Genomic DNA, 25606 nt, shown 5'->3' with positions numbered 1-25606 from the left:
GTGATGGCTGGGTGTTGTGTGCTGTCCTTAGGTTAGTTAGGTTTAAGTAGTTCTAAGTTCTAGGGGACTGATGACCATAGATGTTAAGTCCCATAGTGCTCAGAACCATTTGAACCAATTTTTGATTCTTGTGGATCGCAATGCACGACCGTATGGAACTTCACCTGTGGAGGAGCTCGAGGAACGAGAGGATATTCTGCAGATGGTCTGGGGTGCCCATTCCCCAGGCTTAAATCCCATCGAGCACGTGTGTGATGCTTTGTCGAGATGTATTGCAGCACGTGCACATATACTAAAGGCGATCCAGCGGCCGGCAATAGTCAACTGTGCTGGTAGGGGAATTAGTCCATAAAATACGGAACTGGTGGTCTTATGGGAGCAAGTTGCTGAGCACACATAGCCTTCCATGGTGAGGGAGGACACGCCCCATTGAGAACCATGTCCTATCCTTTGTAACGTCCGGGGGATCTTCTTGAATCGCGTTTACTTCATTATAGTTATTCTACGAATAAAAGTGTCATTGCTATTCGTTTCATTGCCTATATCTTTCATTTCCTTGTGTGCTATATTATAGCAGTTCTTTCTAGATATGGTGCAAGTTTCATCGAGATATGTTACTCGGCTTGAACACACCACGAGCAATTTGTTTTCATCCTTACATTTTGCACAGCAGTGTACAATGACATCAGGAACACCACAGGCTATCAGGGTAACGACGTTTGTTGGAAATTCCTGTTCCCATGACATAGCCGATAGTGGTGAGCCTAATTACAACGTCGAACGCAGGTTCAAATGGTTCAAATGGCTCTGAGCACTATGGGACTCAACTGCTGAGGTCATAAGTCCCCTAAAACTTAGAACTAGTTAAACCTAACTAACCTAAGGACATCACAAACATCCATGCCCGAGGCAGGATTCGAACCTGCGACCGTAACGGTCTTGCGGTTCCAGACTGCAGCGCCTTTAACCGCACGGCCACTTCGGCCGGCTCGAACGCAGGAATATTACTACGTAATCTTATCCGACGAGTCCAGAGTTGGCCCATAGCATCATCCTGTACATATGCATGTGCAGAGGTTCCGACGAGTATGTGCATTGCCAACCTCCATTCCTCGCCGTTATGCAAGCCCAGCATCAAGGATGATGGTACAGGTTCTAGTGGCTACACAACACTGACACATCTGGTCCGCATCACAGGTAACTGGAATCACTCACGCCTGTGTTACGCTTCTGACGTGCGTAAGTCGGTGGTAGTGGCCTGTGTTCGAGGTCCCCGTGACTTTTTCAACATAAAAACGCAAGACCCCATGTTGCCCATGCTGTCCTTAACTACCTTGATACAGAAGATGTTCGACTGTCAGTTTTCCCAGCACCAATCAGAAATCTCTCACCTCTGGTATCGGGCGCCGTGGAGGTTTAATGCTCGCCAGAGGATAGATAGCTAAATGGCCCCCGGGAGCCGCTGCGGCCGCGAAGCGCTGTGCTCGCAGGGTGAGTGCGCCACCGCCTCGCCACGTGAATACCGCGGTCGGTAGCGTTCCACGGAGCTGATATATTGGTGGCTGCCAAGCTCACATCCGGTCAGCTCAGTAGTCGCACTCATGCCGTCCCAACTACACCGAGGAGACAGCAGTCATGCGATACTTCCTAACATCATGCCAGACCTTTTTCCCGACGTAGTGCAGCAACTCGACATGATTAGAACTCAAAAAGTCGTAGAAAGACGAATGCAGAAATAATGAGCCATACTGTCTTTACAACCGTCCCTAATTACGAAAATGTTCCCGGTGCAGGCTTTTGTGAGCGGACTGAGCACTCCATTATGTTCCATAAATATTCAATGGAATTCATGTCGAGCGATCTGGCTGGCCAAGCCACTCGATCGGACTGACCAAGAATATTCTTCAGACCAGTGGCTCAGTGACATGGTGCATTGCCATCCATAAAAATTCCATCGTTATTTGGGAGCATGAAGTCTGTGATTGGCTGAAAATGGTTTCCAAGTAACCGAACATAGCCATTTCCAGTCAATGATCAATTGAGTTGGACCTGAGTTCCCTACCCATTTCATGTAAATACAGCCCACATCATTATTGAGCTACCACCAGTTTTCACAGTGCCTTGTTCACACCGTGGGTCCATGATTTCGTGGAATCTGAGGCACATGTGAAACCTACCATCAGCTCTAAACGACTGCAATTGGTACACATCTGAGCAGGCCATTGTATTCGAGTCGTCCAGCCGAGGAGAGGCGCTGCAGGCCATATGCTGTTAGCAAAAAGGCCCTCGCATTGGTCATCTGCTGCCATAGAATATTAATGCCAAATTTCGCCCCACTGCCCTAACATATATGTCCGTTGTACGTGCCACATTGACTTCTGCAGTTATACCACTTAGTGTTGCTTGTCTGTTGGCACCGACATCTCTACGCACACGCAGCTGCTTTTGGTAGTTACGTGATTGGGATCGTCCAACAGCGTTGTCCGTGGTGAGAGTTAATGCTTGAGATTCGGTATTCTCGGCACACTCTTGACGCTGAGGATCACGGAATATTGATTCCCTATCGATTTCTGAAATGCAAATGCAATGCAATGCGTCTATCTCCAACCACCATTCCGCGTTCAAAGTCTGTGAAATACCATGGTGAGGCCATAATCACGTCGGGAAGAATTTCACATGAATCATCTGAGTGCAAATGACAGTTCCACCAATGCACTGCCCTATTACACCTTGTGTGCACGGCAGTACCGTCACCTGTTTATGTAAATATCGCTATGCCATGACTGTTATTACCTCAGTGTATCTACGCTGAATTAGGGCTTTTTGATAACTGCCTTGCGGGATTTGTCTCCCGGCTGTTCTCGTCCTTGTTGTAGCAAAGGCTTTGAGTAGCGCCTCGTTGTTGTCTACATCGTTTGTCCATGTCCTGGTCTGTTGTCTTGTCCACTGCCTTTCTGCTTCATTTCATTCGCCCACCGTTAGTTTGGGTTACTCCTTCACAGGCGGCTCTTCTGCCTGGCGCCTTCCTCCGTTTCACCAAATCCTCCGCGGAGGTGTGCATTGATATCAGCCTACATACGGATATAGTGTTCGTTGAAAATATCTGCTCATGAGCTACCTGGGACCTGGCGTGCCACCTTTTGCAAAGAGCAACTGTTGATAATGATGTTAGAGGATAGATGAGCGAGGAATGACGTGCCTCTGCCTGTCATCCAAGCCCAGTTCGACCTGATGTCCTCTCACGTTGTTCCTTCTTCATGCACTATGTCTCACAGCCTGTAGTCACCTGGATCACTTACAAATATAATCATTTTTTAATTCTGCTATACTGTGTAAGTACAATACGTAAAATTTTAATTTATTTTCCATCCAGTTATAGCAAATTTACTAACGATTACCAGGATAACACAGCGCACGTGGAAAAATCATGTCGCGTGGTGATAGCAAATTGGAGATGTTGAAAAAAAATGCGTACAGAAGATTTCTGGAGCACACAGCTGGAATAGTCGACCAGTTAAGCTGCAATGAGGACAAGATTGTACCGGTTTCCTGACAGTCTTGGGAAATGAATGAAGCATTGCACTAAAGAGCCAAAGAAACTCGGACACCTGCCTAATATGGCGTGCGGCCCGACGAGCACGCAGGGGTGCCACAACACGTCGAGTAACTGACTCGTCTAATGTCTAATGTTCTAAAGTAGTGCTGGAGGACACTGACCATGAATCCTGCAGGCCTGTCCACAAAGCCATGAGAGTACGACGGGGAGGAGATCTCTTCTGAGCAGCATGTTGCAAGGAGTCCTAGATATGCTCAATATTGTTCATGTCTGGGCTGTTTCGTGGCCGGTGGAAGTGTTTAAACTCAAAAGTGTGATCTTGGGGCCACTATATAGCTATTCTGGACGTATGGGGTGTCGCATTGTCCTGCTGTAACTGCAGTCCGTCGGAATGCAGAATGGACAAGAATGGATACAGGTCATCAGATAGGATGCTTACGTATGTGTCAATGTGTCACCTCTCCGTCTCCCTGTATCACGGAGCCGGCCGGTGTGGCCGAGCAGTTCTAGGCGCTTCAGTCTGGAACCACGCGACAGCTACGGTCGTAGGTTCGAATCCTGCCTCGGGCATGAATGTATGGGTTGTCCTTAGGTTTATTAGGTTTAAGTAGTTCTAAGTTCTAGGGGACTGATTATCTCAGATGTTAAGTCCAATAACGCTCAGACCCATTTGAACCATTCGTATCAGGGGTCCCATATCACTCCAACAGCATTCGCCCCACACCAATACAGAAACTCCACCAGCTTGAACAGTGCCCTGCTGACACGCAGACTCCATGCATTCATGAGATTATCAACACACTCGCACCCGTCCATACACTCGATATAATTTAAAACGTCCAATGCCGGTGTTGACCTGCCCAGGCGAGACGTAATGCGTCGTGCCGTGCAATCATCGAAGGTACCCGAGTGGGCCTTCGGCTCCTAAAGTCCATATCGATGGTTTCGTTGGATGATTCGCATGCTGACATTTGTTCGTGGCTCAGCATTGCGATCTTCAGCAATTTGCGGAAGGGCTGTATTTCTGTCACGTTGGACGATTCTCTTCAGTCGTCGTTGGTCCCGTTCTAGGAGGATCTTTCTCTGGCTAGAGCGATGTCGGAGATTTAATGTCTTTCCGGATTCCTGATATTCACGGTACACTCGTAGAATGATAGCACGGGAAAGTCCCCACTTCATCGCTACCTCGGAGGTGCTGTGTCACATCACACGTGCGCCAATTATAGCACCACGTTCAAAGTAACGTAAATCTTGATAACACAGTAGCTGCAGTAACCGATCTAACAACTGCACCAGGCAGTGGTTGTCTTATTCAGGCGTTGCCGACCGCAGCGCCGTATTCTGCCTGTTTACATATCTCTGTATTTTAATACGCATGCCTATACCACTTTCTTTAGCGCTTCAGTGTATTTGAGTACCCATACTTGTAAAAAACCTTATTTCTAGCACTGTTTGTAGGTTTGCTTCTTTTTGGGCTGGTTTTGTCGACACTGACTGCAGTAGCGAGCATGCTGAGTGAGTAGTGGCCTTCGACTTTAAAGCCTTAGGTCAGCTTATTTAATATCTGGCGATAGAGTAGCGGGAATTGGACACGTGAAAATTTGAGGGGCAAATATTTAAGCAGACATATCTGCGGGTGTATTATTTGGCCTTTAAATGTTAAGTACAATTTGTGAAGTGGCGAGTCTTTCGTATTGAATAGAAGTAAATTTAATGAATCATATACCAAGCGATTTGTGAGAATGTCCACCGTTTGCGTCGACAGTAGCAAGCGGAATAGCTTAAAGGCGACCTCACAATACCAGCATAATTATAAAGTCCATGAAACATTTTATAACGGTCGGCACAGCGTGAAAAAAGATACAGTGTGTGAAAGACAAACTCTCAGTTTTTTTTACGATGGTTATAAATGTTCTCTGCTTCAGGTCTTTGTCACAGGGTAAACATTTAATCCAGTGGCTCCCAACCTTTCGTGGCTACACAGATTTCACCAGTATGACTAGCTAATTTTGCATTGTAGTATCATTTTAAATCAGCTCAGTTCTTATGACGTTTTACCTCGTGAACTCCGTGCTGCACAACGTTAAAATTTTGCATGTTAATGCAGTGGCATCCGAATATGTGGCTGCTGTCTGTGAAATGAGTTATGAATAAAGTTACTAGCAAAGAGCTAATAAATGATGCGGCATTTTTTCACCTAGTTCAGCGTTTATGACGGCATATATCCCAAACAACGTATGTACGGTGACATAGCTTTATAGGCACATTCAGCGGCAGGTATGGACACTGTCTGCCAATTGTGTTATGAATAGCGTTAATGATAATGAAGTAATAAATTAAAACGTCAAGTATGATGCGGTAGTTTTTCACGCATCTGTATATTTAACATGATAGCTCTTACACTGACGTATATTTGTAGGTACATTCAGCGGCAGATGTGGACAATGTCTGCGAAAAGTACTGCGAATAGAGTTAGTAGCTACGAAACAGTAAACTGAAACCATTTGCATGACGGTCTAATTTTTCACGCTTCTCAGTGTTTATGACGTTGTATGTTGTGACGTTGTACACTCCTGGAAATGGAAAAAAGAACACATTGACACCGGTGTGTCAGACCCACCATACTTGCTCCGGACACTGCGAGAGGGCTGTACAAGCAATGATCACACGCACGGAACAGCGGACACACCAGGAACCGCGGTGTTGGCCGTCGAATGGCGCTAGCTGCGCAGCATTTGTGCACCGCCGCCGTCAGTGTCAGCCAGTTTGCCGTGGCATACGGAGCTCCATCGCAGTCTTTAACACTGGTAGCATGCCGCGACAGCGTGGACGTGAACCGTATGTGCAGTTGACGGACTTTGAGCGAGGGCGTATAGTGGGCATGCGGGAGGCCGGGTGGACGTACCGCCGAATTGCTCAACACGTGGGGCGTGAGGTCTCCACAGTACATCGATGTTGTCGCCAGTGGTCGGCGGAAGGTGCACGTGCCCGTCGACCTGGGACCGGACCGCAGCGACGCACGGATGCACGCCAAGACCGTAGGATCCTACGCAGTGCCGTATGGGACCGCACCGCCACTTCCCAGCAAATTAGGGACACTGTTGCTCCTGGGGTATCGGCGAGGACCATTCGCAACCGTCTCCATGAAGCTGGGCTACGGTTCCGCACACCGTTAGGCCGTCTTCCGCTCACGCCCCAACATCGTGCAGCCCGCCTCCAGTGGTGTCGCGACAGGCGTGAATGGAGGGACGAATGGAGACGTGTCGTCTTCAGCGATGAGAGTCGCTTCTGCCTTGGTGCCAATGATGGTCGTATGCGTATTTGGCGCCGTGCAGGTGAGCGCCACAATCAGGACTGCATACGACCGAGGCACACAGGGCCAACACCCGGCATCATGGTGTGGGGAGCGATCTCCTACACTGGCCGTACACCACTGGTGATCGTCGAGGGGACACTGAATAGTGCACGGTACATCCAAACCGTCATCGAACCCATCGTTCTACCATTCCTAGACCGGCAAGGGAACTTGCTGTTCCAACAGGACAATGCACGTCCGCATGTATCCCGTGCCACCCAACGTGCTCTAGAAGGTGTAAGTCAACTATCCTGGCCAGCAAGATCTCCGGATCTGTCCCCCATTGAGCATGTTTGGGACTGGATGAAGCGTCGTCTCACGCGGTCTGCACATCCAGCACGAACGCTGGTCCAACTGAGGCGCCAGGTGGAAATGGCATGGCAAGCCGTTCCACAGGACTACATCCAGCATCTCTACGATCGTCTCCATGGGAGAATAGCAGCCTGCATTGCTGCGAAAGGTGGATATACACTGTACTAGTGGCGACATTGTGCATGCTCTGTTGCCTGTGTCTATGTGCCTGTGGTTCTGTCAGTGTGATCATGTGATGTGACCCCAGGAATGTGTCAATAAAGTTTCCCCTTCCTGGGACAATGAATTCACGGTGTTCTTATTTCAATTTCCAGGAGTGTATGTATCGTGTAATGATATAATTTTTTTGGTATGCTAAGTATTACACGTAAATACTGTGTGCACAGTGCGCCGCAACTACAGTAAGTAATAAAGAGGTAATAAATTACAACGTCAAGCTTCATGAGGCAATTTAACTGCATGAGCAACGAAAATGTAGTGAGTGATAAACTTTTTTCCTTTCATCACCTTGTGGGAGTCGTCAGAGAGAATATTTCTTAAAGGTTTGAAATAGAGTGTAAAGTTTGATGCAAGTCTCAGAATGCTCCTATTCTCAGATACTGTCATAAGAACCAAAGGCACTGTGGACATATGACAAGATGTAGCCCTATCTCTGTTGTACACCTCACTAATCTGAAATGTCCTATAAGCAATTATTTCTTGACTGTTAAAAGTCTCCAGGCTTGCTACAGTCTCTGCTTTACCACCACGTACTACCGCCAACGTAACCCAACCATTACGGAGGCCACTAGCGTCCGCGTTACTAAGGGAAAAATTCAGTACACATCCACAAACCACTGAATGGCCACGCAAAATCACTTGCGCACCTACACTGTTATTCGTACTAATATAAATAGTATATCCAAATGGTTTATAAATGTTAATCTACATTCACGTATGTGGTACTGTACTAATGGTAATGTATATAGTATAACTCGTGTAAGTCCTCCCTCAAACCTGTCCAGTTATATCTCCACAGATCCGATGATAGCACCTCTAGTGTGTTGAAACCGGTTATCCAGTAAACAGTATTTATGCCATCTGGGCTTTTGAATTATTTCTATAACAGAGTGATTGCTCCCATAACGCACTATGTGTTCACTACAAGAAATATTATCAACAGCTTCATACACTGTCAGGCGCGAACGCCTTCTCCTTTTATAATAACGCGGCCCACTGGCTTTTCAGCTCCATCCCACACCTTTGGTACGTACATGTTTCTTACCCCTCATACCGATCATAGCGATGCCATGACTTCCAGGCAGTAAGTGATATGTGCACCAAGTATGGTTGAAATTGATCGAGTCGTTTAGGAGGAGATGTGGAACACACACTTGTAGATATACAGAGTGATTTTTCCACATTGTGCAAACTCTAGGGGTTGATCGATGAGAGGATACGGAACAAAAAATTTGTAATGAACTTATGTCCGGAAATGCATGGTTTGCGTTTAGAGACCATTCATTCAGTCATACTTTGTTACAGAGACTGCGGTCTAATACACGATGAACCATGGAGCCACAGTTATAGTATGTATCGTTTCCTCCTAGAGGGTGGTATTGTTCCTCGTACGTCGTGCCCTAGCGCCCTTTCCTGCCATAGTAATTGGTCATGTTGTGTCCGATTCACTTCGGTTGCAGACTCATCTTGTAGTGGATGTGATCCAGAGTTTTATGCAATGGTTCCATATTCGAATCGAGAGCTTTTCGACGTGGTGTTTACTTACAGAGAGGCACATGGAAAAGGGCGGCGGGTAGCTAGATTTTATCTGGAGACCTACCCACGCCGACAACAAAAAACAGTATTCAATGTCAGCAACAGTGTTTCGCAGTTTGTCTAGGACAGGGGCGTTTTAGGAAGCAGGAAATCAAGAAGGACATACCCAAAATGTTCGGACACCAGACTTGGGGGACAATGTGATTAACACTATGGAAGGCGACCGCCGTGTCAGTACCAGGAAGTTGGCCCGCCAGTACAGGATAAGCCAGGAGACCGTGTGGAACATTCTCCATGCCTACTGTTACTACCCTTATCACTCACAATCCGTGCAGGACATACTAGCAACAGACTTTCCACATCGGGAGCAGTTACGTCACTGGTCTCTTCACCATGCAAACACGATTCCGGGATTTTGGTCATCCATCCTACTCACATATGAGGTCAACTTTACGCGGAGTGTTATATTCAGCTTTGACAACAGTCATCTGTGGGATAGTATGCAGAATCCACGCGGTATGGTGACAGCGAGCCATCAGTAACGATGCAGCCGGAATGTACGGGCCGGGATACCTGGCGACCGTATTTTGGGACCTGTCTTCCTTCCATGCCCGAGGCAGGATTCGAACCCGCGACCGTAGCGGTCGCGCGGATCCAGACTGAAGCGCCTAGAACCGCTCGGCCGCCCCGGCCGGCAACAGGGATGGAGGGCTCAATTACTGTACAAATAACATCCTCCGCCACACGCAATTAGGTGGCTTACGGAATACGATGTAGATACCATAGTATCGGACATTAATGACTTCATGTCTCGAAAAGTACCCCACGAAGGGATGTCATTGGCTGTTCCTAAAGTTAATTCTTTCCAACAGGTAATCCCATTATGGAACTTGTAACCAAATCCTCCGTTTGGGAGACGTGAGTTTTGCCCGGAGCTTGCGGAGAACAGGCTTAGAAGTCAGGTTTTGGGGAGATGGCATTCGGTATTGGAGCTTTGGAGAGAGGGTTTATTTAGTCTCGTATCTTTGGAGAGAACATTTCGGTATTGGATCTTGGGCGAGAGGATAGGCACCTTCTTTTCGCCCTAGTGCAACAATCGCATCGGCCGATGCTGCCTTCCTCCTAAATATTGTCGTACGATTTCACAACGTAAACGTGTGAGGTTTGAAAACTGATAGACGTGTGTAGGCGGGTTGTGTTCAGGTGTTACAGCCGTGGTTCATACATACTGACTAATGATCGAGGGCTGAGCAATGAAGAGACAACTTAAGTTTTTTTCACGTAGTAATCGTAAGCCACTCCGGCCACATTCGAGCAATCACTCTGCGCTCAGCACTGCTAGGAATCTTCGTGCATGATTCGTGATATGGTAGTCTTTTCCCTTACTCCCAAAGCTCCTCTATGGATCTGCCACGTCAAATGATCATTAATTTAATTTTTTAAGAGAGGCTATGAATGTTATGTATCACTTGTCCTTGAGGCTATTGGTCACAGTCTGTGGTTTCCACTCCTGCTCTAGTTATTGATCACGCATATTATAGTAATAAAATCAGGTGCAGTGGAAAACGTTTCGTTCTGCTTTTCTACCTCTTCGTTCACTTCGTCATTTTCCCACGTGTAATGGGAATTCTGTGCCTGTAATGACGCCTCTCTGAAAGACGTATACAGAAGTTCACTATCCTCATTCTCCGGCTTGTCGTATGACGTTTGAATTAACCATAAATGAGCCATACTTTCTCTAAAGATATCGCACGACATTGCACTCCAATAGTGTTAGTTCATAGAGAGTCTACTCCCCGTAAGTAGTGTTATAGCTGTAAACAAAACCACGGCATATAAGAAGGGTAGGTCTTATAACTGATACAGGTTCAGAATCCATATACCATAGGTGCAGACATGTTTTATGTGGCTCCCATGGGATGAATACGTAATTTGCCCACAACGGACACCTTTTAGTATGACTGCAGCTTTATGTACCCCCAATGAATTATTCTTCCACAATGAGTCGCATGCTTAGATTCAATGTGTGTCTAACAAATAATTAGGCACATTTTCAAAGATGTCAATAGTGAAGTCACATTCCATTCCAGTACTTTGCAGTAAATTTAAATTCTATGAGCTCAGTGTAAGCTGGCCAAGCAAGTAAAGAACTCATTATCTGCCCGTTGTATCAACGGCAAGAGCGGGTCAGCGAAATACGTATTATCATTATTATTATTAATTATTAATGAACAAGTAGACATAGGATGAAGTGCAAGATTGGAAACGGTGCAACGATGTGAGATGCTTCTTTTAATGTCTTGCCTGTAGGTCTAATTTATTGTACATTTGAACGATGGGATCTTGTATTAATGTTTCGTTGTGATGTAGCAGCTTGGCCCGATGTGCGGTGGGTTGTTCGTGGTCTGTCACAGTTCATCATTCGGCGAGGCAGGGTCTGCATCGGTTTCTCCACGCTGGGGGCTTTTGGGCAAAGAGTCGACCGCGCCGGATTTTGGCGAGGTTCGGGCTCTGAACATCTCTGGGCATAAAACTTTACTGTTGTTCGGTAATACCCCGTGGTGCGCTATTCAAAATCTGTGATATATTCTGAGTGGCTGTTGGTCTTAGAATTATCTGTGCTTTTTTGGTGATACATTCTTTTGTTGTTTCACTATTGTACTTTAAGAAAGTACTATGAAACACCGACGTATATTTTATAGTATTTCATTTTTGGATTTAGTGAAGCTGAGGTGCCACGTGATTTGGCATTTATGCGTCATTTCAATAGACAGTAGTTTTAGCGAATCTCGTACAACTTGTTTGCATATACGCAAGCTTAACTTCACGCTGTATTCCATATATTTACCACTAGCATCCGATACCTTGTAACACTTTCATGCCGATGTGTTCTTTGACCATTTATTATTGTATATAATTATACTTGCTTTCATCTTTATGTAAATTTATATGTACACGATGTATGAATTAATTTGTTTATTTTGCTGTATAATCAATTATGTATTTTATGCAAATTTCGCTGGGTAATCGCTGAGGGAACGTTAGGGAAACGTTAGATTTTTGTCAACGAATAAGTATCGGAGTAGCGGCGTCTCTGGACGCGGAAGGATGTTACGTCAGAGCGCGCGCTACACACAGAGAGAACTCTGGTATGAGAGTTGGTGAAGTGCGGACACATGGATGGCGCGCACTGTACTGGAGGAGTGATTGTTTAGCGGCACGTGGCAAGTGATGAGCGTGGGCGGTGGAAATATTGGCTGCAGCATCATCAAGAACCCGCCACGCCAATATCATTGCCAATAACTCCGGTGCTCGCTATATTTTCATGGAAAGGAGGCAGCAGCAGTATCGTCCTCAGCAACTTCGTCACGGCGAGAATGGACTGAAGTAAGATTGCTGCATCACAGCTTATTGTCAACTAGTTTTGTGACGGCGTTACTCTGCTTTGTGGTGTTTCGCGAGTGGTTTAATCAAAACTGTTTACCTGTGATTCTCCTAAAATAATTCACCAAGTAGGTTCCCGTCGTGTCCTATTGTTACAATAATCAGAGTACCGATTATGAAAAATGAAAACAGCAGTGCCAGTTAATTTTGCTTATGAACTAAATGATTCAGTTAGATTAAAGATTTGAACTTAAAGCATTCAGTGATTTCAGTCTACTAACATTAAATTTGAACTTTAATCTGAGGCGATCTAATTGTTGCAAATAGTAAATCAAATTAAAATGATTCCTGGCACTATGAACAAAAGCACTAACTTGGAAATAATGAGTGAGTGCAAATATCAGTGATTATTGTAATTTGTTGTTAGTAAAGTTCTGGTGCACATTGTGACTTGCAGTCGTGCTAAAGTATAATAATTACCTTTTGATACAGTAATTATCAATTTCTACTTCCGTGTTCTAAAGTCAATAGCTTTTATTTTAATTATTTTTTGCCATTTTCTAAAATTCATATGAAAATAGTAGACGTTATTGTGAGGTAGCGCCATTGTCACTTAGAACAGTAAGTAACCATTAATCTAAATGTTATCTTGTATGTTTTCTAAATTTCAGCTCTATTAGTTAATGATATTTCGAGTGCAAACTATTTTCTTTCTCGCTTTATTACGTAAATGTTTCAATTGTTTTTCCTAACGTGTGTGCAGCCCTCTGTTGCCGCGCGTGTTCGAGTAATTCTTTACACTGACTGTTCGGCTCATTAATTCACTTACAAAACAGAAATTTTGCCCATACGGGGTGGCGACCGTATTTCTTTTACCTATAATTATTTCAGTAACTCTTATTATTCTGTTCTGATCCACGTGGTACCCCTTCTCGTTGGCACGGAACGTGAGTGATAGCACAAACCTTTCGAACAACCATACTAAATTGTACAGTAATTAAGTAGGCGGAATAAGTTGTCCTAGAAGACATCCTGTTGTTAACCTCCCCCTCATTTATCGACTTTATATTGAATATTCCAACGATAGCCTTTTCAAAATTTTATTCCAATTGTTTAGGCACATGCTTACATGGTCATATATTTCTAACATTGTCGACAGAAGGGAAGAGGGACTTTACAACCTGTAGCATTAGGAGACTGCTATACGTAGAGAATACTTCTGTGAATGACTACACAGCTACTTTTAAATTTATCGATACGGTTTTTTGTGTCGGCTACGTCATAGATCATCCTGGAATATATTTATGTAATTACGAGCAATATTTAATTCCGGAGACTTTACACAGAACATTGTTTTTTTGTATTACTATGTGGACTTCCGCGATTTGTGTAGAGATTCTGATACGAATTAGTGAATAATGCACTTCGTATTTTAAAATTTGGAATATGTGTTTGTTATTTCAGGATTAAATCTACAATACTGTTATAAAATATGAGCTTTGGAATTATTTTAACGGTTTGCGTAATTGCACAAACTTGTAATCGCTTCTAGACATGATGGGAAAATTCATCAGGATATTAGACCTATTTCTTAGGCTTATTGTGTTTCCTGTAATAATAAGAATCCATTACCTTTAAAATAAGAAATAGCAATGGAAATAAAAAAAAGGGAAATCATAGCTTGTTCTGAGTGATTTAGGTGCTCGTTTTCACCGTTGATGTTAGAGATTGAATCGGTCGTAAAAAAAAATAGTTTGAAAGGAAAGATCACGAACTAGAGTTCGGTTCACGAGTGGAGAAAATTTACACTCTAGAATGGGGCGAAAAATTTATTTTATCATTACAGAAATTCATCAAGCATCTTTGTATATTTTCAGTAGTTGTAATTCTAGAGAATAATAGTTTAAACGTAACATTTGATGTCTTCGCAACGATTCCCAAATGTTAAGTATATGTTTAAGACGTGTATTTGTGGTGGTCAGGCAACATTACCAATAAGGAAAACATGGCAGAGCTAACCGGCACAGTCGAACGATGACACTCGGGCACCTAATCACTGCATTTATTCTCATTGCGGTGTTCACGTCTGATAAGATGGTCCCGTGCAAGCGAGTTCTTAGTCCGTACAAGAGCCCCGCTACCACGAACAGTAGCGTTTTGTTTGTCGAACCACATTTAGAGCACAACATCACTTCCGGTGCTTGCAATGAATAGAACAAATGCAGTTAGTTTAATGCAAGTCCTTCTTTTTATACAGCTACATATCTTCTTTAATGCTGCTGTATACTTTACTTGATGTTATTTCTTAGAGTTCAGTATGAAGCTAGAGCTCTGCCCATAATACTGTATATACGTATGAAGGTAAATATTCTATTTATTAAGCTGCTTCATACTGCTACTTGAAACTTAATAATTTCCCAATAGTTTGTGACTCAGTTCCACGCCTGGACCTGCAATGACCTCCACCATATGTTTAAAGCAGATAAGTCCAATAGTACATCCGATGGAGTAGAGGTACTCTAGATGAGCGTAAACACAGTATACTGTGACTTTTATGCATCTGAACATAAAAATACTTGATCATTCTGGAAACAGTAATTTCCCCATACTGCGTTGTTATAAATTTCACGCAACGGCGTTGAGAAATAGAAATGTGTAGCTTAATTCCCTGCGACGCAAATACGTTGCGTAGTACTAATTAACTAAACTGACTCTCATGATTACAGGTACAAACCAGGCTAACATTATTTATTTCAATCTACGGGCCTATTCATACCGTGCATCAAAGTTGCAGCTGTACCCGACAACAAGGTTTTTCGACTTCTACGGAAATCAAAATCGTATTCGACGATCTCCACCTGCAACGTAATAGGTATTTAATACGGAGATTTTTAACGTCAACTGTAGATACTTTTTTTCTTTTGGATTCCGCTATCAAATGGACAACTAAATTTGGGAATTATTTTTCCCTGTTATAATCGGACATCAAAGAAATACAGTGAGAAGGTCATTTTTCTGAGAGATGTTCCATTTAGCTTGAAGATACATTTTCTTGAGTAACGGGATGTACAGCCTATTGGGAGCCACAGGGACAAAGATTTATTGATGGTCCTTGGATGTGATTGCTGTTTTGTATAGGTGGAAATATTGCAACACAGCATTTCTATATGTGATATACGACTGCAATGGATGTGTGAAGAAATGAGCCCATACGAGATGCTTTGACACCCTTTTAAAGAGATTAAGAGCATGTAAAACGTAATGGTGACGCATTTCTAGATGAACTGACTGCTACAAAAGACCGAGCGAGGTGGGGCAGTGGCTAGCACACTGGACTCGCATTCGGGAGGACGACCGTTCAATCCCGCGTCCGGCCAACCTGATTTAGGTTTTCCGTGATTTCCCTAACTAGCTCCAGGCAGATGCCGGGATGGATCCTCTGAAAGGACAAGGCCGACTTTCTTCCCCATCCTTCCCTAACCCGATGAGACTGATGGCCTTGCTGTCTGGTCTCTTCCCCCAAAACAACCGCCGGCCTATGTGGCAGAGCGGTTCTAGGCGCTTCAGTCTGGAACTGCGCGATCGCTACGAAGGGGACTGATGACCTCAGATGTTAAGTCCCATAGTGCTCAGACCCCAAACAACCCAACCAGCTGCTACATATGTTCTCCAGTAATCAACGGTGCCAGTCCACACGGTAGTGCTTGGAGGGTGAGCAGCTCTGATTTATTTACCATTTTAAATAAAAATGATTTCCCTAAATTATGAAGGCTGCACAGCATTATAGCGAAATGAACAATTAACTTAATAGATAGCACCTCTTCCTGAGTACCTAACTGATTCTTAACAATTAGAAAACCTTCTAAAAACCAATTCCAAACTGCAATTATTAATCAAATTTGAGCAGTAAATTAACTTACTGGGTATCTTTTATTGCTGACAGCATAGAATATTCATTTTCCTAACTGAACTAAGAACCTAAAACTAAATGACTACGCTTCATAGGAAATTCTCAACTTCATGATCATCGTCATCTACCGAGATCTATGTCTCTGAATCTCACAGGCGTATGTATCAACTTTTGGAACTGATTCGTAACGTAACCTTGGACAGGAATTCAGTGTTGATTTTATCAGCTGTCAACTACTCGCGAGGCAGCAAAATCTTAGGACATAGTTTACGGAAGAAAATCTCTAAGCGCACACAGACTGAGAATAATCAGAATGGAAAGAGGTGACAAAGTGATTAACTTACTCCTAAACTGGGAAGGAAAGTAATTTCGTTTGTTGAGCTAAAAAGAAAACTCACGGGCGTGCCGTTGAACCCATGTTGTTATTCAAGCAGGTGGTTTTCCCAGCCAACGTTTATCTGTGGAAAAGCATTTAGCTTACGGAAGAGATGCTTTAATCTCCGGAGAATTGTGCATATGATCTTATACTCACTGTCAATAAATGTTTGTTATGCTTATCATTTGCGAATGTTTTAGAATCCGTGACTGTGTATTGAATTTGAGTTTATTCCATTAATTAATTTGGGAATCTTTACAGGCTCCTCCTCAGATGGTGCATATGGAAGCCACGGTAAATCTGCATGTACTACTACATGCTGGAAAGATCCAATAGAAATATACACATTGTCAAAGAGGTTTAAATTCTGTTAAATGTCAAATGGACAATTCAGTGACCAGTCTTAATCGTAATAACCACTTTTTCAAATACCAATTTCATCTAATAATTAGGTATCATACGTTTAAATACGAGTTCTACGTATAAAGTGTAGCTCGTATTTGAATATAAGATGCCTAATAATTAGATGAAATTGGTAGTATACTTACAAAGTGTGTCGAACAAAGTCTGATAGTAGGTAATGTCACGCACTTACGCTTCACTGTTGCTGTTGGATGCTGCTGTGATGATGGAATACTATGTTGAAACCGGTCTTCAAAGAAGAGATTACTGTGACAGCACAGCATTCATAGAAACACCAACACACACACACACACACACACACACACACACACACACACACACATACACACAAACACACACACACACACATACACTCACCTATCTCTCTGGTACCTTATTAATAAGATTGAAGAGAAAAAATAGTGGCGACAGGAGTAAATATACATTAGGCTGATGGTGCACATTGATGAAAAGGAGTTGTGTATAGCGCTTTTCCAAATTGTACTGGAATATACTGTACCTGGAACTCCATTTTTCGTTTTACTAAGGGAAATGTTATTTCACCGTGAATCTGTTGATCTATAGACCTGTTTCGGGGGAATATCTCTCCATCTTTACACCACTTGCATAACCTAAAATGAATCAAATGAACAGTTGCATTGGAAGAAGGATTATAATGCTGAAAACAGTATGCAGGTAAAAAAAGGTGCATGCTGAAGGAAGGCATTTTTAATACTTTGAGTAATACTTCTGCAGCCACAATCTAATATTCAGGAAATAAGAAAAAGAATCTGTGGATTCACCGTGAATCTGTTGATCTATAGACCTGTTTCGGGGGAATATCTCTCCATCTTTACACCACTTGCATATATATATATATATATATATATATATATATATATATATATATATATATATATATATATTAAGGTAAATACATTGTTTGTTCTCTGTCAAAATCTATCATTTGCTAACTATGCCTATCAGTAGTTAGTGCCTTCAGTAGTTAGAATCTTTTATTTAGCTGGCAGTATTGGCGCTCGCTCTATTGCAGTAGTTCGACTAACGAAGATTTTCGTGAGGAAAGTGATTCATGAAAGGTATAGGTTATTGTTAGTCAGGGCCATTCTTTTGTAGAGATTATTGAAAGTCACATTGTGTTGCGCTAAAAATATTGTCTGTCAGTTTAGTGTTGATCAGAGGAAGTAAAGAGAGTAATGTCTATGTTCAGTTTTGCTCAGATGTTTGAAAATCAAATAACTTAAGAGGTTTATCAGCACAGTCATTCATAAATTTTTCTAAGGGGACGTTTCAATACCATATTTTAACTATGTGCCACTGTCGATTTGTTATATTAGGACACGTTATAAAACAGATTTCAAGATGGTCATGGATGACTGAAACCGGTAGTCTAAGGACCAAACGTATTGTGATCATTGACGGAAATAAAGAAATTTATTCCTCACTATCAGCTTTTCTGGAATCATGACTGTGAATACCGAAAATGGTGTAGAGATGGCGATACATTTTCGAGTGTTGTTGTTTTGCAGAATTTCGTCCCCGTATCAATGTCTCTGAAATAATGAGTAGGAGAGAGCAAATGAGGGAATTAGAGTAAACTTCTCTTTCTTACTCACCTACAGGGACTCGATGAGGACACCAGGCGGGACGTCGGGCTTGTGGAGACCAGGTCCCAAGTGAAGGTGGACCTCGTCCGCGATGGCAGAGTAGGAGGCGGCTGCCCCGCCTCCGGCGTCGCCGACCGGTGGCGGCTCGAACTCCTCGGGGATGGAGCTGGCGGTGGGGCGGCGCACCGAAGTGCTGCGGCAGTGCACCGCCGACGTCAAGAGCACCGAGTCGAGCGTGTCGTTGCCGTTGCAGGTGGTGCGCTCGGACTTCCAGCCGCCGCCGCCGCCGCCGCCCCCGCCGTAGGAGCGGCCCGACGCGCCGCCCCCGGCCGTGGTGGCGCCGCCGCCGCCGCCGCCCCCGCCGGCCCTGTTGCTGCCCCCGCGCTGGCCTCTCGCCAGCAGCGCCGCCCGGTCGAAGCACGGCAGCACCTGCTTGAACTCCTTGCGGAAGTTCTCGTTCAGCCAGGCGTACAGGAACGGATTGTAGCAGGTGGAGCTCATGGCGAGCGCGTGCACCACGAAGAAGCTCAGGTTGAAGTACTCCCAGCGGCCCGTCGACATGTACAGGTCGTTGGTCAGGTTGACGATGGTGAGCGGCATCCAGGAGACGCCGAAGATGGTCACCATGGCGATGAGCATGCGGTTGGTGCGCCTCTTGCGGTCCCTATCCGCCTCCTCCCGCCTCGAGTTCTTGCTGCCCGGTTTGGCCCTGGCGCGATCGTTCAGCTTCAGCGAGACGTTCACGTAGCAAAAGGTGACGATGAAGAAGGGCAGGACGAACTGCAGCGTCGCCGTGAGACCGCCGTACACCTGCCGCACCCTCTCGGACGGCCAGTGCTCCTCGCAGTAGAACGCCCTCCTGTCGGCGCGCAGCACGGTGTATACGCCGTACGGGAGAGTAACCATCACGGAGAAGAGCCATATGCAGGATATGATGATGGTGCACGTCGCCAGCTTCATGCGCGGCTTGAACGGGTAGACTATGACGAAGAAGCGGTCCACCGCTATGGACGTGAGAGTCAGTGTCGATATGTACACGCTGGTGCCTTGCGCGAAGGCCACCACGTGGCACAAAGTACTGCCGAATATCCACGAACCCAGGAAGGTGTAGAGAGGGGTGAAGGGCACGCAGAGGATGCACAGCAGGATGTCCGACAGGGCCAGGTTGCTGATGAACAGGTTCGTCACCGTCTGCATGGCACGGTTCCGGCCCACTACATAGCACACGAGCACGTTTCCGAACACGCCGAGCACAAAAATACAGGTGTATATCATGCAGAAGAGGGCTTGCACTACCTGGTTCTGGATAATGTCGTTAAAGATGTTGTACTCAGTCAAATTATACCTGGCAACTTCTGAAGCTGATGTGAGGTTGGAAAGGTTCATAGTCTACCTGAAATTGGTGCCTCCTGTCCTATCAACGCCTACTACCAAGAGCAGACGAATAGGTTCCAGAAATTGGCATGTTTACGTCGCCATAATTATCTCTGTTAGAGCATTAGTAAAGTCGTTTTATTGGTACAGGACGTATTATAAAGACCTGTACCGTCTTAAACGCGTGTGACATCCTTGCCATTCATAGGTCATTTCCTCAGTAAGACATTTGATTTTATGAAAGATTAGAAAGCAAGAGGAGATTGTGCACTCGTCTCGCAATCTTTAACAGGTAACTGTATCGACGTATAATGTTTCCAACAGTTAACTATTATTGAAGAAGGTACTTTTCAGAAACACACAGCTTACTAGATATGGTTCATTAGACCTTGAGTTGCACACGCTTAATGAAGTTTCATTCATGCAGAGCACACAGTTGTTGGCAGCCTTTCTAGATGTGATAAAATACGTAACAAAATCCGAGGTTCTCGGGACACATGATCATCGTTGTTTTTGTGCCCGCATGCACTGACCTCATCTGTCATAAATGACGGCCAGTATAATGGTTTCACTTAGTAGTCAAAGTTATTGTTAATTAATGATCAGTGCCGCATGCAAACTGAATGTTGCTATGTAGAATGAAATCAACATAGACGATGATCCCGCATCTGTGTAATATTAATTACATCTCATTTTAATGTCAATAACCATAAATAATCTTGCGTCAAACACTTAGTCCTCTAGACACATATTGTGTTCATTGATTATACATACATGAATCTCGTCACAGACATTGTGTACTTAACACGATATAGTGTGAGATCTCTATAAGTAAACAGTTAATTGTTTATGTCGCTAGGTAGCTTTAATTCACATTTCTAGATAAATATATTTTTGCTTCGTATTGTGCTATTCTCGAGGCGATTTACGTTTATTTATAAGTAACCTGCTTGTTCAAACTTTCGGTTTTACGATGGAACTGGAGTTAATTGCTTAGTTCATATCCGAACAGAAAGTCTGTTCTTGTTATTGCAAGAAAAAAATAATGACAGTTGTTATTACTATTATAGCACAATCAACGTCAGTGGAAAGCGAAATTGAGTGTTTTTGTCAGTGAGCAATGACACTTACATCACCCACAGGGCAAAAGATTGCATTTATAGTTTTATATACAGCTCATACGATGGAGGCAGTCTGTACTTGTAAGTTACAGGAAGCCCAAATGACGTGATCGAATGAAGCAATGTTTTCCAAACACGGTAAACAAATCCACTGCGAAGCGCAGTGACTGATTTCGTTAGAGGGACAGCTGACACGGGAAGGAGACGTGAGGTGTCGTCGTGGACAGTTACGTACTGCGCCGGCGTGGAGTGGCAGCCGTGACGTACTCGCGGAGCACACAGTGGCGGGTGACGTGTCCGTGGCGCGACGACGTGCCGGCGGTCCCGCAGCCCGGCTGCTGGGGTGGCGGAGCTGGCTGAGGCGAGGCGGTGCCGGCGGCAGCGGCAGAGCAACTGTCCCGCCCGCTCGCCACACGGCGCCGACCGGCGTCCCGACGCCAGGCTCGCGCATGCGCGCCCGCGCCGACGCGCTCCATTGGCCCCTCATTGGCTGTTTCTCAGCCGACGGGGCACCAGCTGTCTCACCGCGATATGTTTTACGGTCGCGTCCATCTGTTATCCGGTGCTCCATCTGCAAATCATGGATGCAGGCCAATCCCTCTTTGGGAACACCCTCCAAGGACCACATATTTGAGCTACATCATCCTCACATTGTGTTGTGACGTACGATGTCGGAATCAGTACAAAAACGTCTCAGCTGCACGGTATCTTCCAAATCTGTGGAACTATGTGGTTTCAGTCGTCGAGACCCTCTAATCCGCAGGTCAACGTTTCAAGCCATAGATTGGCAATTCAGATCACTGTTCACATAATTTCCCACGTCGCTCCATATCAGTTGAAACCTTGAAATTTCCAATTGTTTAAATTTATCTTCATATACGGAATTGCCTCTTATCAATGATGTATGATAAATATGGATTGCCGGCCTCTGTGGACGAGTGGTTCTAGGCGCTTTAGTCCGGAACCGCGCTACTGCTACGGTCTCAGGTTCGAATCCTGCCTCGGCCATGGATGTGTATGCTATCCTTGGGTTAGTTAGGTTTAAGTAGTTCTAAGTCTAGGGGACTGATGACCTCAGATGTTAAGTCCTATAGTGCTTAGAGCCATTTGAATCAAATATGGCTATTTACCATATTTATGGTTTATTCATTCATTTAAACAAAACACTGTTTGGGCTTGACCATTTTCCAAGAATCTGAACAGTTGAAGAAGGTACGATTCGTCAATTACTTAGGAGGCGCTGATTCAAAAGCTTTCAGAGCAGTTGAGGAAGAGAAGCCATATGGAGAAAACGTATCTACACCGACAAAAAAAAAATCTCAGGGCCAAGAAGAAGTTGTGAGGCATAAACGGAAGTTAGTTGCCGTGTTTCTATATCTGAAAGATGACGTCTATTAAAATTTCGCACCAGTCGCATAAGCGTGGCGCTAGTAAAGCCACTCTCAGGATGCAAATTGAGTTTTTAAATACACGCTCTACAGCTCGTGAGCGTTAGTTACCTTTGAGACTGGAGTTGGTGAGTTAGTCAAGAATGCCTTTAAGGCTAGAAAGACGCCAACATCAACACGACACTAACTTTGAACGAGGTCGTATGATAGTGCTACCAGAAACTGGATGTTCCTTCAACGATATTCCAGAGAGAATTGGCAGGAACGTAGATGCTGTACATGACTGCTGGCACCAACGGTCAAGGAAATGTACGGTCGCAAGAAGACGGCCTCCAGAAGCCTACGTGTTACTACCGCCACGAAGGAACATCGTGTTCGGCGTATAGCTCTGGCGCATGGTACTGCACCAGCAGCGGCAATTTCAGCATCAGTTCGCACCACAGTGACACGACGTATTGTTAAAAATCGGTTACTTGGAGGACAGCTCCGAGCCAGACTCCCTGTAGTGTTACTTCCACTGACCCAAACTACGGCCATTTGCAACTTCTGCGGTGTCAAGCGAGAGGACATTCAAGGGAAAAGTAGAATTCTGTTGTGTGTTAGCAGGCCGCTGTGGCCGAGCGGTTCTAGGCGCTTCAGTCCGGAACCGCGCTGCTGCTACGGTCGGAGGTTCGAATCCAGCCTCAGGCATGGATATTTGTGATGTCCTTAGGTTAGTTAGGTTTAAGTAGTTCGAAGTCTAGGGGACCGATGGCCTCAGATGTCATGACCCATAGTGTTCAGAGCCATTTGAACCATTTTAAAACCTCACTGTATGCCTGTGCTGTGATAGTGCGACGCAAAACAACAACGGGTACATGCCCCCTTCATCAAAAACACGACCACACCATAACACCACCGCCTCCGAATTTTACAGTTGGCACTACACACGCTGTCAAATTACGTCCTTAGGGAATTCTCCATACCCACACCCTGCCATCGGATCGCCACTCACTCCACTCCACTCCACTCCACCCAACGTTTTTCCACTGTACAATCGTCCAATGTTTACGCTCCTTACACCAAGCGGGGCGTCGTCTGGCATTTACCGGTATCATGTGTGGCTAATGAGCCATTCTTTTATTCTGTGTTCTGATGAAAACTGGTACAGCATCCGTGTCAGTGATGGGTGTGTGTTGGTTATAACGAGGCCAGTTGAGTACCTGCAACGAACCTGTCTGCGTGCTAGACACAGTGGGCCTAAGCCTGGAGTTATGGTATGGGGTAAGATTTCATATGACGGCAGAAGCACTCTCGTGGATGTCCCACACACCTAGACAGGAAATTTGTCAGTTTGGTGATTCTACCAGTTGAATTGCCATTCATTAACCGTATCCCAGGGAGTGTTTTCCAACAGGATCACTCTCACTTACATTCCGCTGTTGCACTCCAACATGCACTACAGAATGTCGACATGTTACCTTGACCTGCTCAATCCCCAGATTCGTCTGCAGTCGAGAATATATGATACAACATCGAACGACAACTCCACGATCTTCCACAAGCAGAATTATCTGGCCCAGTCTTCTTCGACCAAGTGCAACAGGAATGGAACTCCATTCCACAAACTGACTTCGAGCAGTAGTAGAGCAACCTATATGTCACACAACTTTGCATTGTTGCCAGATTTATTCAAGATGGCGGCATGTAGACTTGGCAACAGCACATGATGTCATCCAAGATGGCGGCTTTTGGCGGGAATATAGACCAATTGTGCTATGTCCACTAACCTAACCCCCAGAAAAATGGAGCGAATCTTGAATTTTGGCGGCAAAATAGGTGAATTGGGCTAAGTCCACTAACCTAACCCTCCAAAAAAATTGGCACGAAATTCTAATTATAACAAGATAATGCCTGCAAAACCTTACTTTCCTTTATTATTATTCATTATCATTTATCACTATCATTCATTATCATGCATTATCATTTATTATCAATTATTATTATTATTTGTTATTATTATTATTGTTTATTATTATTGACCTACCTCCACTAGAAAATTCGCGCCAAATTAAAGTTCCAGCACTAAAATGGCTGCAAGATCATACTTCTAATTATTATTGATTATTATACATTATTATTCATCATTTATTATTATTTATTATTATTATTTGTCTACCTCCACTAGAACATTGACTGAAACTCAAATTCCTACAAAATAAGGTCTCGAAAACTGTACTTCTATTTTTTATTATTTATTATCATTTATTAATATCATTTATTCATGGTGTCTGATTTTTGCGGCGAGAAAGCCATCACAATTTCAAATTCCAACAATATAATCGATCACACGTACGAAATAGTTCACATCCTACAAACTTTCATGCTCACTTATCTTTTTTAACTGCTAAGCTATCAAATAATAAAATACGCTTATCATATTAACAGAATCTTCCGTCGGTTCTTGGTAGAACAACATTATAATAATAAATGAAAAGCACCAGTTTGCTTCACTTATAGTAATGTGAGTCATGTCTTTCGATTTTGCAGGGGAAAGGGACTGAAGTCTTTATTTCAAGCAGTATGGTCACCACTTGTTCTCCAACACAATCAGTACACATCTTCGAGATCGCAGCAACACCCAGTGCAGTGGGCACAACGTCCACGCTCCAACTGAATTAGTTGAAATCGTCGCCAACCCCTGGCCCGACCGGCCAATGCGCGGGCCATTGCCGATGGCGGTCACTTGGTCACTTAAGGTGGCTGGTCGCTCACTGGACTTGCGACGTGCTGGGGCCGGCCCACGGTAGCCGTTGGACCAGCGATCGTTCCCACGTCGTAAACATGTTTTCGCTGGACACACTGGAACTTGCCGAGGGTGACGCCACAATGGTCCCTTGTTCGCTCACCACGTGTATTCATCGCCTCTGCACGTTTCCCGCCAAAATTGATAGTCTGGTAGAAAAAGCACATAATGGTCAGCCGTTCGGCTCAGCACATGGTTCGACCAAGAAGGCCCTGCCACACTTTTGGTGCGAAAGTTGTTTTCCTGGACACGTTCAAACC

General features: G+C 44.5%; 1 protein-coding gene across 1 annotated transcript; it reads right to left on the bottom strand.

The window, feature by feature from the left end:
* Positions 1-18687: 18687 nt before the first annotated feature.
* On the bottom strand, positions 18688-20064 carry LOC126252596 (prolactin-releasing peptide receptor-like). Its single transcript, XM_049953498.1, has one exon. The coding sequence runs from the start codon at positions 20062-20064 to the stop codon at positions 18688-18690; it is 1377 nt and encodes a 458-aa protein (XP_049809455.1).
* Positions 20065-25606: the final 5542 nt, after the last annotated feature.

Source organism: Schistocerca nitens, chromosome 4 (assembly GCF_023898315.1).
Source record: "Schistocerca nitens isolate TAMUIC-IGC-003100 chromosome 4, iqSchNite1.1, whole genome shotgun sequence".
Classification (NCBI taxonomy): Eukaryota; Metazoa; Arthropoda; class Insecta; order Orthoptera; family Acrididae; genus Schistocerca; species Schistocerca nitens.
Note: the sequence above shows the minus strand (reverse complement) of the source record. Positions and strands in the feature narration are given on the sequence as shown.